At 42.3% G+C, this 16,709-nt stretch overlaps 1 protein-coding gene across 1 annotated transcript; it reads right to left on the reverse strand.

Moving 5' to 3' along the window:
* Positions 1-1,394: 1,394 nt before the first annotated feature.
* LOC308300778 (chitinase-3-like protein 1) lies at positions 1,395-15,583 on the reverse strand (the record flags this gene model as incomplete). The annotated part of the gene is made up of 12 exons (XM_080744679.1): positions 1,395-1,535; positions 2,769-2,885; positions 4,151-4,333; positions 4,523-4,646; positions 4,721-4,845; positions 5,249-5,414; positions 5,520-5,576; positions 7,436-7,640; positions 7,917-7,943; positions 12,760-12,858; positions 15,128-15,376; positions 15,571-15,583. The coding sequence occupies 12 exons, from the start codon at positions 15,581-15,583 to the stop codon at positions 1,395-1,397; spliced, it is 1,506 nt and encodes a 501-aa protein (XP_080600805.1).
* Between the last annotated feature and the right edge of the window lie 1,126 nt (positions 15,584-16,709).

The following is a 16,709-nucleotide window of genomic DNA, read 5'->3' on the forward strand; positions in this document are numbered from 1 at the left end:
TACCATGTACTTTTTTTTCACCATGTGCCACCAAATTACGGTGTTCTTGTTCTAGATTGCGCTGTCGTAACAGATACACATATTTTATTTTTCTGTCCAAATAATGCTGAACCCCCCAACAAATATTACGGGGTCCACAGTGAAGTGACAAGATAAGGACTTTTAGGACATTCTTAATACCTAAAAAGAAAGCAAAAGGGAATTATTACATCAAAGAGTATCAACTACTATCAAAGTACTAAAATTGGTGAAATTGGCCAGATTGTCAAATATAACACATATAAGAATGAGGCAAAAACTTAATACACAATCTTCAGCTCACAACACCTCACAATGCGATACATTACAGAGTCAAATAAAATGTAATGCCTCAACTCCTACAATAGACCCTATTCACGGCCCGCCCACGCATGCGCACTCAGCAAATTTCTCAGCAACTTCCTGGAGCTGACGTCAGCTTTGAAGGGTAAAATAACACAGAAATTGCTGGACTTAAAAGCCAACAAATCATTATTTCGAACGGTAAAGTAAATTAAAACGCTTTGTGCCTTTTACTATCTTGTGTTCTTTATCATACTAGCCGTATTTTATACTTTTCTATTCGGAAATTGCATTAAATCTGCGATTTCTGTGTTAACTCTATGGGCTTTCTATGGGTTTTCCCCTTCAACCGTGACGTCAGCACCAGGAAGTTGTGTAACGTGAATTCGGTCAATTCCAAGTGCTTATCAGGATGCATGACAATGATGTGCTTCCCATTATTAAGGCCAGCCGCAACACTTGCAACTGCCTCGAAAAACTAAACCTCCGGGACAGTGTTGGATGTGAGTGATGCCATGTCCACAGTTGTAATAAGACCCTGGGGTATCAGGCTTGGCATAAACTCCATCTGCCCTGCCTGCACAAAAGGAAGCACTATTGTTGGTTGCAGTTGTAGTTGTGTCAGCGAGCCCTTTGGTTGGAGATGGCGTTTCTACTCTTGTGTCAGCAGGCCCTTTGGTTGGAGATGGCGTTTCTACCCTTGTAGTTGTGTCAGCAAGCCCTTTGGTTGGAGATGGCGTTTCTACCCTTGTAGTTGTGTCAGCGAGCCCTTTGGTTGGAGATGGCGTTTCTACTCTTGTGTCAGCAGGCCCTTTGGTTGGGGATGGCGTTTTTGTAGTTGTGTCAGCAAGCCCTTTGGTTGGAGATGGCGTTTCTACCCTTAGATGGTGTTTCTACCCTTGGAGTTGTGTCAGCAAGCCCTTTGGTTGGAGATGGCGTTTCTACCCTTGCAGTTGTAGGTGGAGGGGGAGGGAGATCGTAGTACTCGTAGTAAATCGTAGTACTTATCCTACCTTTAAGTGTATCATCATCATCAACAACATCATCATAGAATGACATTGTTTGATGTTTAATTACTTCCCTGAATTGAGAAGAGATTTCAGGTGAGTGATGAGAGGATAGCTGCCCTGGCTGCAGAACTCTCCTGCAAAGTCATCAAGGTCCAGAGCCCATACAAACGCTCCCCCAAACCTATTGTCTTTTATGTAGCGGGCCTGAGGAAACGAGGAAGAACAAACACATCACTATTTACTCATAAGGCATTGCAATTGTTACAAAGGTAGTGTTGATTTTGTCAACTAAAACTAAAATGTCAACAACGAAAAATGTTTGTTGACTATCTTTTTTTCACTGACAAAAACAAAATAACTACTATACAAAAACTAAGCTATGAGGAGTAAAACTGGGACTAAATATATTGATAAATTCATCAACAAATAAAAACGAGAGTAAAACAAATTATGGGAGGGACTAGTGGAGAGGAGATCCAGTGCTCGGGTGTTGCACTCTGGAAATAGCAGATCTACAAGCTCAAAACAAGTCGCGGTGCGACACGTTGTTAGCTTGTTGCGACCGCCAGGTCGCATTTACTATCAAAACCTCCACCGGCTGTCTGTCAGTCCGTCCGTCAGTCAGTCAGTCAGTCAGTCAGTCAGTCAGTCAGTCAGTCAGTCTGTCTGTCTTGTCTTGTCACGTCACGTCACGTCACGTCATGTCACACTTTTGCCCTACTCATATCTCCGCCATCGTTGCCCCTATCCATGTGAAATTTTCCACACACACTCCTTGCCTGCCAAACCACAACCTTCAGGACCCCCGGACCTCCACGGACCCCCAGGCACCCCCAGGGACCCCCTGCCACCGCCGCCAAATAGTGCAATAATGTCCAAATCAACACCCCAACTGGGCTACTCACGGGGAATTCCCGGGGACCACCGACTCCTGCTGCTCCAACAGTCCTTCACCTTAACTGGTTTAACTTTGCCCCACCCCCTCCTCTGATTGGCCCAAACTTTATTTGGCTTTACTCATTAACCGTTTGTCGTACACACTTGTGGGTGGAACCAATGCCACTTACAGGCCTCTTTGTGTATACTGTGACCTGATGGTCGCTTACTGGTAGTTCGGATATTTTCAGCATGCAAATAAGTGTAAAATCAATCACTACGACACCATCAAGGCCCGCCAAAATACATTTTAGGCGACTAAATTAACTGTAGATTTAGTCAACTAAAGTTGTTTGATATTAAGTCAACTAAAACCAGATTAACCAAAAAATAGTCTGCCTGGATATTACTAAAACTAATGCAATTTAATTCAAGATATTGACTAAAACTATATCTAAATTTGCTGTAAAAAAAAAAAATACTGCACGAAGGATCACGATCTGTGAGTTGTAAAGTTAATTTGCTGCACCACAGAACGTATAGAAACAGACAATCGATCACCTTGGTCTCAATGCTGGCCTTGTTGTCAAACCCAACCCATTGGTTTCCTTTGGAAGCGTATGGGACTTTCTGGTCCGAGATCCACGTGACAGAGGTCCCATGAAGAAATGAGCAAATCTGTGGAATATCCAGATTATACCTTATAAATAACAATCAAGTAAATACATTTTGTATTCCCCACATCAAAGCTTTTGGTTAAATAAGCCACTTTCCCCCACAATAGTTGGGGGGGGGGGGGCTCCAAACTGGCCCAAATCCATCTTCTCCTGGACACAAACCAAGTGTACATTGATCTGTGTGTCCTCCAGACTTCCGTACATAACTACAGTACAGTATGTTTCACATGTATGTCGACAGCTGTTTGTGTCGCGAATCATGTATATCAAGAGCCTGTCTGTCGCATGTAGGCTATATGTAAGCAGCCTGTCTATGTGGCATGTACGGTATGGAAGCGTGTCGATATTGCAACATAGCATTTGTTCGATGTTCCATTTGTTCGACGCAAGTGAATGTTAACCTGGTGAACTGCTAACCTGCCGACGCTGGTGAATGCTAACCTAGTGAATGTTAACCACTATGCCTAAACCTAACCCAAACCGGTGCGGTCATCGACAATTTACTAAAATAAAATGTATAAGTTGATCAAATATCAAATGTGTGGAATGTGAGGCTCTGTAGTCTACAGGCGCTTTCTTGTCCCACACATGATCATCATGCCTTAAAATCTGAGCAGGGTAGTGCGTTTTCTGGAGGGAAGGGGGGTTACGGTGGGGGGTGGGATGGCCCTAAAAAGGATTGGCCCCAGGGCCCTCGCGGGGGTTAATCCGTCCCTGATGTCGACAGGCATTCAGTACTCCTTGCGTTCAAGGTGCTGTTTGACTGCATCTAACAGCAGTAAGTTTACCTGCTCTGTTATTCATGCATTTCTTTACCTCAAGGGTCTTCAACAGGGGGTCTGGGACCCCTAGGGGATCCTCAGAGTTACTACAGTGGGGCCTCCAAATCTTTGTGAGAAACCTTTTTCTCTTCTTATATTAACCACTTGAACCCTAGTGTCCATATTCTGAGGACTTGAGCCAAAAATAGCAGATCTACAAGCTCACAACGCCTTGTATATCGGCTATTCTCGGCAAAGAGGTTTGGTGTGGAGGGGGAAAAGAGCACAATAAGTACAGAGTGAAAGGTCAAGTTTATTATGTATTGACCGTTCAAGTGGTTAAATATCTGAAAACACAAATTGACATGAATCCAAAATACACTGATGATTGTGCTGTCAAACGATGAAATGATAATCTATGAACAGGTTCTGGGGGTCCCTGCTTCATCTCTCTCTCAACTAAGGGGTCCTTGGCCTGAAAACATTGAAGACCCTCAAGCTTTACCTCATAGTAGGACCAGAAGCCTCCCTCTCTGGTGAAGGGCCCGGCAGCGGCAGGATCGCTGACAGGGGCCCCAACAGCAGTGGACTGAGAGGAGAGGCGAAACGCTCGCCCATAGGTTCCAACCCCCAGGCTGAGCTTCTCCGCAGGCGCTCCATTATCACGATAATACTTCATGGCAAAGTCCTTCGGGGAGCAAAAGAGTTGGACAGGAAGGGAAAAGGGTTAGGGTTCAAATTGACTCCCTACAAGCTCACAGCGCACTGCGTGATGCGACGCCTTGTCAGCTGGTATAGGTCAGCCATTTTCGGACTGCGGGCTCAAGGTGGGCTCATATTTAGATGAATACAAACGCAAGCAAAGGTGAATTCTCACTGTATTGAAGTAAATGTTTTCTGCAGTGTCTTGGGAGCCCTTGTACAGAGGACTGTTATGGCCCGTGACTTGCTCCCATGAGCCATGGAAGTCGTACGTCATCACGTTGATCATGTCCAGGTACCTGAGGAAATGGAAGTGAGATGTCGGTTCACCCACGTCCAGACTTCGAATCTTTTTAACTCGTCTCATACATACCTAGAAATCTCTGCTATTTCATAACCAGCGTCGATGGTTGGTTTCCCAGCTGCCACTGCGGCAGTAAGCATGAGTCTGGGACGACCAGTGGCTGCTCCCTCCGTCTCATAGGCCCGTCGCAGTTCCTAAGTTGTACAGACACTGTGTTATACATGAAACAAGCCTAGTGAGACGATTCATCCTCACCAAAACGTGAATGATTTTCACCTAGAATGAAAAGTTCTGTTTTTGACAGATGCATAAATATTTCAAAGTAAAACATTCTGTTAAAAAACATGACAAACAAAATCTTATGGATTAACCACTTAAACCATATACTTATAGTTTTCCAAATGCCAAATGTTATGATGACAAGCCCAGAATGCTAGGGTCCATCTACTGTAATTCAATTAATTGCGTGGATCAATGGCCACAAACACATATTGATCACACTAACCGATTGTGAAAATCGTCTTTACGCGGTAAAAACAAGACATACTGTACGTACGTACGTTCCTGACAGTGGCTGAAGTGAACTGTGGATCTGACCTTGCACAACGAAGTGAACCTCTGCTTGTCCCCAGCAGGACTTCCTCGCGATCCTGGATATTCCCAGTTCAGGTCTAGACCGTCAAAGCCATGTTTTGTCAGCAGAGCGATGGAGGACCTGATGAACGTACTTCTGTTGCCCGGAGTTGACACCATTCTGCTGAATCTGAAACAGGAATACATGGATGCATTAAGGTTGTAAGGTTGTCAATAGAGTATGTCATGACTGAATAGTGAATGTATGTGGAGCATATAATATCAAGTGTCTCACTTTTCGGAGCCAAAATGGTATCCACCAACCGACAACAGTGTTTTGAGATTAGGATTCCTATGAGAAAATACAAAGCACAGTTCAGCAGAAATGGTTATCTTCCCTAAGGTTGCATCCTAGAGGCAAATCTTTCCAGTGCCCAAATGACTTCAAAGGTAATCTACAAAATAACTTGTTTTTCTTTTGTTTTTGTTTTTTAGTTTTTTTTGCACTGGATCGCCCGCTGGTCAGTATAAGAACTCTAGCAAGAGCACTCATTCAACCCATTTTTTACTATTAAGTCCACATATGGTATCGCAGCGACTCATTAGCTGACAAGAGTACAGCATCTTGAAATGGGCCTGGTGTACAAGATACATGACACCACTAAGATGTACCTGACAAAATACCTACAAAATATCAAGGATGTGTACACAATTGCAACATCAGAGGCAGCTCCACAAATCACGTCCAACACAGATTTGGCTCAAACAAAGAGTCAAATTTGTTCTCCAGCTATGCCGCAAAAATGAATGCCCAACCGACGGAATGCCCAACCGACGGCCTTAAAACTGTGTACATCCCTACCCTCCTTTAAAACACCTCTGAAAAGTCACTTACAGGCGGCTGCAACCCGAAACTGGTGAAAAAGACAAAGCCTATCCTACCCCCCCTGACCTTTTTACTGTAAATACAATTGATTTTATTTAGTTTTCTGACTGATGCTATTTTTTGCATAGTAGCCTACAGTGTTGTTTGTCTGTCATTTAACGTTGTATGAATTGAGAAAAAAAAGGGATCCCATTTTAAACAAGCCCATTTCTTGCGGTGTGTAGAATCCATTGCACTGCTTTTGTATGTTAGTTTATTGTTATTATTTTCATTATTATAGTTGTGGTTATTTTGTATTATTTGGCTTATTAGTTATATTAGTTAGATAAGTGATTTATTAGCTGATTTAGGCACCAAGGGCAAGCCTCTCCCAGGTCTAATTGATTGACCGGCAGCAAAGGCTGAAGTAGACCCAAGTAATGAGGGAAGGCATGCACCTGGGTGGACAAATGTTTTTTTTATCAATGCCAGAGCCACAGTGGAGAGAACTATGCCATAACCCGAAAACCTGTTTGTAGGCCTATATGCACTTTATATTGGTGAATTAAAAATGCAAGACAGAACGTCAAGTTGCTGTGTGGACAATCAATGTGTGCTTATAGGATTCTAGGTACATCAGTGGGTTTGTTTAGGAGGTTTGTTTGGAACCGACAAACTGCACTTACATGGTGTTTATCCTTTTAGTTGACCGTATACCAATGAACTGTACTGTCCTATACATTTTCCTATGCAAACCTTTAATAAAGTATTCAATCAATCAATCAATCAATCAATAGCAATTCATGACTAACATGTGCCGCATTCCATATGGTGGGGACAAAGGACCAACCTCTCTTTAACCCTGCTTAAAGTGACATTATAGGCAGTGGTGAAAAGTACATTTACTTAAGTACTGTACTTTGGTAGAATTTTGACATAGGCTATTTGTACTTGAGTATTTCCAATTTCCAATACTTTTACTTCTACTCCACTACATCTCGGATCAACATTTTGTACTTTTACTCCACTACAATTATTTGTAAACCTTAGTTACGAGTTACTTTACAGATGATTATATTATAAAAAATACATGAATCCACTTTAGCCCTATTTTATACCTAGGCTATTTGAAAATAGCCGATCTACAAGCTCACAATGTGTCGCATTGCGACGCGTTGTGAGCTTGCAGATCTGCTATTCTGCAAGTACATTTTGAATTCCACCACTGATTATAGGTCTAATCATCAACATCTTTCAAATTATCATCAAGGTCTCAAGCATTGTGAGTTTAGTTTTTTATCTTTATTTTTTATTTTTTTATTTTTTTTAACTATGCAAAGACCAACCTGTCTTTAAGTCCGTTAAAGGACTTATAGAGTGTCTCATCATTCCATTCAGAGGTTACCAGCTCATTGGCATCATTTATCACAGCAAAGGCATAGAACAGGTGGGTGCAGAGGTTGGGATCGATGTTGGCAGGTAAAAACTTCCCATGTCCAGGTCTGTATTGGGCCCAGTTGGTGAAGTAACATCCCAGCATGGACGAAGAGGCTGAAACACAGAAACGTGGCACAAGTTTGTGTGATTGTTTGATGCAACAACAATTTGATGCACTTATTATCTCAAAAGGCCCAAAAAGCCATGTTTGTTTTCATTGTGGACCTTTGGGCGGGGGCCCAAAGGTCCATGTAAGGCTTGCATGTAAGCGTGCAACAAATCTGTGTTGATGTTGGTGTTTAATGATGGTAAAAGCCCTATCAAAATCTAATATTGTATATTTAAACATTCCATTTAATCACCTAATCACCATAACCTGTAGAGACTCACCTAAACTGCCCACGCTGACGCCCAGACCTTCAAAGGTAGAAAGATTCAGAGATTAGTTAGACTTTAAGAAAATATTCGGTCTGTTAAAATGTACAAATGGCTTACCAAATACAAAGCTCCATGTACACAGATTAGCTTCAGGTACACACAGACGCACAGACAAACACTCTTAGGCCTGATTTACACTGCCACCGAAATCTAGCCTGAATCAGATCTGTGTCACATCAGTGGAATCCGATATTTTTTAAACATTCTAAATGCAGACAGGTCACATGCAGGTCACATGAAATCCGATTTCTAGAAACCACATCCAGAGGTGGTTTCAAATCAGATCCGATCAGGACATCTGTCTCAGTCTGAAAGCAGTAACCACATCCACCCCATAGAGTTATACGCAAGTCACATGCAAGTCACATCAAACTGTCCAAACGTCACTTGCGACCCAAGGGCGGAGCTCCGAATGACGTCATTACAGAACGCAAGTATTTACTATTTGATTACATTACAGCGCGGCGCTGAGCACATGAGAAAAACAAGAGAGAAGACAGAAAACACGTGAGCTATATAGATAAAACCAGAGAGAAGCGCGAAACTCAAGAGCAAAGAAAATAAAGGAGAAAAACAATATTGTAACGTGCTTGTTTTTGTTGTCGCCTGTCTGTTATGTCGCATTTCCTGAACGTAATCAACTAGCGTCATTGTTGTGATGTAACGTAAAGACGCCTACGTCGTGACCACGGTAACCAAAGCAGATATGTAGACGCAGGGCAGCTATGGGCTGCCACTGTTAAAATCAGTCTGAACGCACAGATCAGATCTGGTCACTTGGAAATGCAGTGTGAAAAGTCGGGCCAAAAGATCGGATTTGAGAATCGGATTTGGGCTGGATTTTACTGCAGTGTAAATCCGGCCTTATAATGTAGATAAAAAAATAGAGGAAATGGGAAAAAATGGGAAATGGTTTCTCATGACAATGAGTAGCGTACCCAAAGACAAATGAAAGTACCGTATGTCTCGTCAAGCTGTTTATCACACAGCTGTTGCAACATCCAATCCAACTGAAGTAAAGTACAAGACTCAATGTTTGTCTGGAAAACTTAAATTCTCCTTCACTTGAAAGATCCTTCAGCCACAGAAATGATTGTGTGCACATCTAATGTCTGTGTTTAGGCCAGGGCTGGACATCAAGGCATCAAGGCGAGAATCAAAGAAGATATAAAACACTGCAAACTGCTTTCAAGCTCCCAAAACGTAAGTAAGTGATAATGAATGGCTCCGCGGGGATTGACGGTACATAACAGACCGACAGCCTGATAACTTATGTTATGTACCGTCAATCCCCTGTTATGTACCGTCAATCCCCAAGGAGCCATTCATTATCACGCTTATTACCCGGCTGCTAAATATAAAATTAATAATTTGACTCAAAACTAAAAACAAAACAAAGTATTTCCTTGTTTACAGACAGTTGAAAGTGTTCCACAAGTGTTGCGCTGGGCGTCCCCCCCCCCCCCCCCCACCGCGACACGGTGATTAGGCAGTGGTCTGTTATAGAGCGGAGTTGTCTGTTATTGGGGAATATCAGACCTCTGATTTCAGCGATTGACCAATCAGAATCAAGCATTCAAACAAGCCGGATAATCATTTTTATTAAGGCACAATGCTTCTACCGCTTAGGTCTTAATCAGGCTTCTTCTTCAGACAAAGGAACAGATACTGTACAGTTGTGGACAAAAGAATTGGCACCCTTGTAGCATAGGCTATTTGTTTAAAAAACACACAATTTCTTCCAGAAACTTGGCAAATGAAAACAGTGGCATGTTATTGTTCTGACATCCCACTAGTCCGACCGATGGTACCTAAACTGCTCGATTGGTATAGGAATTGAGAGTTGAGATTGATATGTAGTTGTCTAGTTCAAATGTGCGACGTGGAAATTGCTCTGGCTTATTTAGGCTTTTTCTGCAGCAGTAGCAAACTAAAGGTCCACTCTACAACCCCCTCAATTCTACCGACTCCTAGAAAAAGACGTAAAAAAGACTGAAAAAGTCCAGTTTCTCATCAACGGTCCCGGCGGCTTTATCGTCGGCAAGCATCTCTTGCCGACAAGCTCCCGATGGCTCCCTGTTGGCAGCAGATGCATTCCGCCATCTTCCAAAGCCTTTACAGTTTGTGGTACAGTAGCTTTGAGACCAACCTATACTCACTCTGGGATAGACAGGTTGATGAATGCACATCTGGGAGAACTCACTCAAGGGAAAAATTACCAACCTACATACTATGGGGGACAGGGCTTTTTGCTCAGCTGCTCCTCTGCTGTGGAATGTCCTCCCTGACCACGTTAGAGCACCACAGTCAGTTGACACTTTTAAAAGGGGACTAAAGACCTTTCTTTTTAATAAGGCATTTGCCTAGAAGGACCTTTTGGATGCCCTTTGTGCTTTTAACCCTTTTTTTGGTGACCAAATGTGCTTTTAAATCTTCCATGGGATGTGTTTAATAGGTGCACTGTTCTTAATTTACGGATTTAACAGTTTTTACCATGTTAGTCCTTTTTTTAATCTTTTGTTGGCTTTGTTTTGCTTTTGCTTCGTTTTTTGCCATTTTAATGTAGCACTTTGAGATTTGTTTCAAATATAAAGTGCGTTAAAAATAAAATGTATTATCCTCACAACCTAATCAGAATGGGGTAGTGTGTGTGTATGTATGTGCATCTGCAACTCCACGTTCAGCAGTTGTTCAATTGTCTAAAAAACATAATACAAAAATCAATAACGCATATTCCTTGCTGACCATCAACTTTTCCACCTTCAAATGCATCTCTACTTTTCATAATCACAGAATGTTTGTGTTTGTATGCTTATTACGCAATACCTATTGCGCAATCCTCTGTAGAGTGAGTTTGTCATTATCATCACGAAAGTATCGGGTTTCAAGAGGGAAGGGGGGGTCAGATGGAGAGAGAGAGAGAGAGAGAGAGAGAGAGAGAGAGAGAGAGATGTACAGTAGGGTACAGTAAAGTACAGTACAGTACAGTCAGTGGATGGATGGATGGATGGATGGATGGATGGATGGATGTGGATGGATGGATGGATGTGAATGGATGGATGGATGGATGGATGGATGGATGGATGGATGTGGATGGATGGATGGATGGATGGATGGATGTGGATGGATGGAGGGATGGAGGGATGGAGGGATGGATGGATGGATGGATGGATGGATGTGGATGGATGGATGTGGATGGATGGATGGATGGATGTGGATGGATGGATGGATGGATGCATGGATGTATGGATGGATGCTTGGATGGATGGATGGATGGATGGATGTGAATGAATGGATGGATGGATGGATGGATGGATGGATGGATGGATGGATGGATATGGATGGATGTGGATGGATGGATGGATGGATGGATGGATGTGGATGGATGGATGGATGTGGATGGATGGATGGATGGATGGATGGATGGATGTGGATGGATGGATGGATGGATGGATGCATGGATGGATGGATGCATGGATGTGGATGGATGGATGGATGGATGCTTGGATGGATGGATGGATGGATGGATGGCTTTCAATGGATGGATGGATGGATGTGGATGGATGGATGGATGGATGGATGGATGGATGTGGATGTATGTATGGATGGATGGATGGATGGATGGATGGATGGATGTGGATGGATGGATGTGGATGGATGGATGGATGGATGTGGATGGATGGATGGATGTGGATGGATGGATGGATGGATGGATGGATGGATGGATGGATGTGGATGAATGGATGGATGGATGGATGGATGTGGATGGATGTATGGATGGATGTGGATGGATGGATGGATGTGGATGGATGGATGTGGATGGATGGATGGATGTGGATGGATGGATGGATGTGGATGGATGGATGGATGGATGCATGTGGATGGATGGATGGATGTGGATGGATGGATGGATGCATGGATGGATGTGGATGGATGGATGGATGGATGGATGTGGATGAATGCATGTATGTGGATGGATGGATGCATGGATGGATGGATGGATGTGGATGGATGTGGATGTGGATATGGATGTGGATGGATGGATGTGGATGGATGGATGGATGGATGTGGATGGATGGATGGATGTGGATGGATGGATGGATGGATGGATGGATGGATGCGTGGATGGATGGATGGATGGATGGATGGATGGATGTGGATGGATGGATGGATGTGGATGGATGTGGATGGATGGATGGATGTGGGTGGATCACTGCTGCAACGTAGCTGTGAGCGCCTGCGAAGCAGGCGCGATCTCTAGACGGCCCGAGCGGGCCGCGAACCTCTAGTTATTATTATTATTATTGTGAAGTGAAGTGATAATAACTGCTGACTATTATCGGCCAACTACAACAAAGCTGCATGATACAATTACAATTTAGGCATTTAGCAGATGCTCTTAATCCAGAGCGACTTAGAGGCAGACACCAAACGAGTCCTGGGATCAGATGCAGATTCATACTGTTCTTCACAAACTGTATTTGGCTCACGGCCTCACGGAGGACCACCACATTGACAGCCCTGGTCTATGATCCAAATATACTGTAAGTTAGTTGACTAATCAGTAAGTCAACTACACCTCTCCTCCCACACCTGTACTTTACACCATGAGTCCCTGAAACACCAAACACACAAGCACAATAAAACAAACGCACCTACAGACATTTTAAATGTGCGTCTGTCCAGTGTCCACTGCATATGTCTCACACCACTCCACCTGCCTCACAATAGAGCCCAAAGTATTCCAATCAACATCCATCAACAGTAAAGATAGTGTTTATAGAATGCTACTCACAGAGTACGACCAGGATAATGATGCCAGCCAATAGGAGAAGACCCAGCCCCACACACACTGCAGCAGCTATGTAGCGATTCTGCTTTGAGTCTTCAGAGCCTGAAAAACATACAACACCAACATTAAGACTTATCATCATCACTCACCATAGGTTTTAAAGAGTGTTGTCCCATAGGTCAAATAAATGACACTTTTTAACAAGTTTTGATGGTAAAGCCTACAAGTCATTTATGTTCTTAATTGACTAAGCTGAAATTAATTTACTGTAGAGTAGCATTCAGGGTCACTGTTATTGATGATCATTATTGTCATAAAGTATTTTTTTAAAGCAGGGCGAGGTTCATGCATAGCATGACCCCTTGAAATGTTTTTGAAAGAGCATTGTTTACCCACTTCTCTAGACACCGCTACACTGTCCTGTAACATCCATACATACGTGTTAGTTAACCTTTTTGTAGGTTATCTTTTACCTCCAAGCTGCTCTTGTTGTGGGCTCGCCTATAAGGCGAGCATACTTTAGATATTGTCATTATTGTGGGCTCGCCTATAAGGCGAGCACACTTTAGATATTGTCATTATTTATCTATCAGTCAGTCAACAGTAGACGGGAACTTCGGTTCCTTTCTACTCCTACATACTTAGTGAGAAAATGAAAATAAAAACATCAATGTGTTCAGCCTACAGTGGCAACGTGTGCTATTATTTTATACAGCAATCGGCCAAATGGTGGCGCTGTAGGAAGCCTTCGAAAGTGCGATCTTTGAACAGCTATAGCTCATGTGTGTGTGTGTGTGTGTGTGTGTGTGTGTGTGTATGTGTGTGTGTGTGTGTACTCACGTTTTGAAAACTGTCTCCTCTGAGGCTGTGGTGGATCTGAGATGTCAAATGGAGACACTGAAGACATTGGAGACATGAGTAGCATCATTACAACATACTGAGGAATACACTTTATTAAAGCCTTGGCTCATTGTTCTATTTGATATCACTTCTACCTTGATAAAACATCTTTAACAGACCCTGTATTGCACCCTTATAACAGCAAGAGCCGTTACACCATAGCTGACCTACGTGTGGAGGTGTGGGGTAACACCTACACAAGCAACCTTCAACCAATAAACATAAAGCAGAACAAACATTAATATTAGCTAATAACGTCGGATATCATGAACACACAAATGCACTTTTTTAACTTGCACATATTAACCCTTGGATGCATGACCTACCAATACCTACACTCTTCCATGAGTGGGGTAAAAATGACCCCAATTTAGTAGACAGAGGGGGCGAGGCTTCAACAATTACAGCTCGTCCCTATTGGCGGAAAAAAGGCCCAAGTCTTGCGAGCGTTTTAACGTTTTCAAAAGTATGGCAGAGTTATGTGTGAGAGCAAAGTAGTTTATTGCAAAAACGCATTGATTTTAATTGGGGTCATTTTTTACCCCACTCATGGAAGAGTGGGGAAGTGATACAAAATCTGCAATTTCTTAAAATGAATGAAAGAATAAATAAAAATGCAAATGGCCTCATGTCACAAACATGTTTTATGAGGAATACCTGGAATATGAAAATATTAACACTTTTTTTTACAACCCCTGGTGACATTTTTGACCCCACTTATGCATCTAAGGGTTAATAATAAAACTGCAATTTTTAAACCAAGACATACATTGCTCCCTGCCAACATACAATAAAGGTTTAGATATAGGGATGTTATACAAGCTGAGAGGGGAACTGAACTTAAAAGTGCTGGTACTACTATGAACAGTATGTGTATTTCTTCTAGAGGTGTGAAGCTGTGGAATGGTTTGCCTGAAACTAGCAAGCATAGTATAAATGTAATGCAATTTAAAAATAGTATTAATGTTTAATACAGGGAACAAATAGAATGGAAAGATTTCTGTTAATTAGGATCTGTTTATATGAACAAACATTGTGTTGTTGTTGTTGTTGTTTGTTTGTTATGTTTGTTAAGTTCTCTACATTCGCACTTGTTAAAAAGTAAAATATCTAATGTAATAAGGAAAGCCATCATCGTAATGTCTCACTGAACAAGGAGTATCTATATAGGAGTATATATATAAACGATACTCATAACTTCCATCAGTAAGTACAACGCGCGTGCGTGCGTGCGTGTGTGCGTGCAGAAAAAAAAGCACCTTGGTTAAGGCCTGCAAAAAAGGGAGTCCCTGAATTTGAGTTCGGAAAGCCGGAACTTTACGACGAAAATTCGATGGTCGGAGATAGTATGTACAGCCCTTTAGCCGAACACTTTCCGGGTGATGTGCGTCGTCATGGTCCCCACTCGGCCATGTTAACCTGGTCCATTGGGGGGGGCAAAGGACCAGGACATCATGGTTGTCTGACATACCTGGGGGGAGCAGCTTGTCCTCCTCGGTCTGCTCCGCTACTTTGGGTGGTTTGTGCGTGGGGAACGCTTCCGGTATGAGTTCCAGCGGTATCCGGAGCAGGTTGGCTGGAGCCGACTGAGGGTGAGAAGGAAGAAGAGGTGGATGAGTAGGGGGCGGCAATCTGAGAGTTGGCGGCACACTCGCCGGGGGTCTGCCTGGGTCGTTCCCGATCAACTCCTCCTGTCTGTCTGACGCTCGCGACTGGCCGGCTGCAAGAGAGAAAGGAGAGTGAGGGAAACGTTAAGAATATCAATCTTTTAAACCTTTTAAACAGTTTGTTATCTATTTTTACACTAAACAAAAGATAACATACAACAATAATTAAGATGTCTCAAGATGGTACGTTGAAAGAAGAACGTATCTATGGAATTATGGATATCTTGTGAAGAGAGTGGGTATGTACCTGGAACTGACATGATTGTGATCTTTGAATTGCAGTGTTCTCATTTCCATTTTATGAGGGTCTCTGTCTGTCTGTTGTAATTTACAACAGCTGACCAAATAATTCAGTTCAAATAAATTCAAACTGAGACATAAAATCTAAACTTTTCATATTTTCAATGAATTATCAGTCAAACAAAGTAGACATTACACCCACTTATTTTTGTATAATCATTTTTATTATTATTGTTTTACCTGGCAGTGCAAAAGAAGAATCCCATTCCTTGAGTTGTGGATATGTGTTGATAATCTCTGTTTTTTGTAGAAGTTTAAGGAACTGAGATGAAACTTCCTCTCCTCTACTGATTACTGTATCGATGAGGTGAATGCAAGCATCTTCTGGCTGTACTATATTCTTCAGTTGTCTATAAACTCTTGTATCAACAATTCCATCGGACTCTGCATGTTGCAAAATGTAGAGATCTGAACTGAGCCACTCGACAAGTTTCACCTTGTTGGTGACCAATATCTTCACAGATGAGCCCTATTGAAATGAGTAGCAGGTATTATTATTATTATTATTATTATTACCCAGATACAACAATGACACCTTATTTTCAGTTGCTATTTGCCAGTAAACTTACCTGTAGAGTATCGACATGAGTGGAAGCCATGGTCTTCTCTGGATGAGAAACTTTTAACAAGCAAAGAAGACAATGTTATCTTTCATTGGAAGGGGGAGATATGTGTAAGAAGAGCCACTTACAAAATGTCAAGCTTGAAGCCCCACCATCTACATGTAAGTTGGTACACACCTGTATCATGTCCCGATGTACAGCAAAGTCACTTGGAGACATGACCTAAACACAGCAGGAAGTCAGAAATGTTTTTAATTTATTGTGCCGTTTTGCAATTTTTTTGGGTTATACTTTAACAAACTCTTAAGATGGTCAGAATCACCTCAAACTCGCTCAGCATACACACGAGACCTTAACGATGAAAAGTTAACAAAAGTGTGAATTTTCATAAAAGGGTGATGGTGGAGAAGCGTCAAACTTCACCGTCAAACAGTGAAAATAGCCGATCAATAAGGATAAGGTGTCCCTTTTCTCTACGTAACTTCAGAGAATATTGCCATATGGACTTGAGGGTGGTGTCATT

Source organism: Nannobrachium achirus, assembly GCF_963921795.1.
Source record: "Nannobrachium achirus genome assembly, chromosome: 16".
NCBI lineage: Eukaryota > Metazoa > Chordata > Actinopteri > Myctophiformes > Myctophidae > Nannobrachium > Nannobrachium achirus.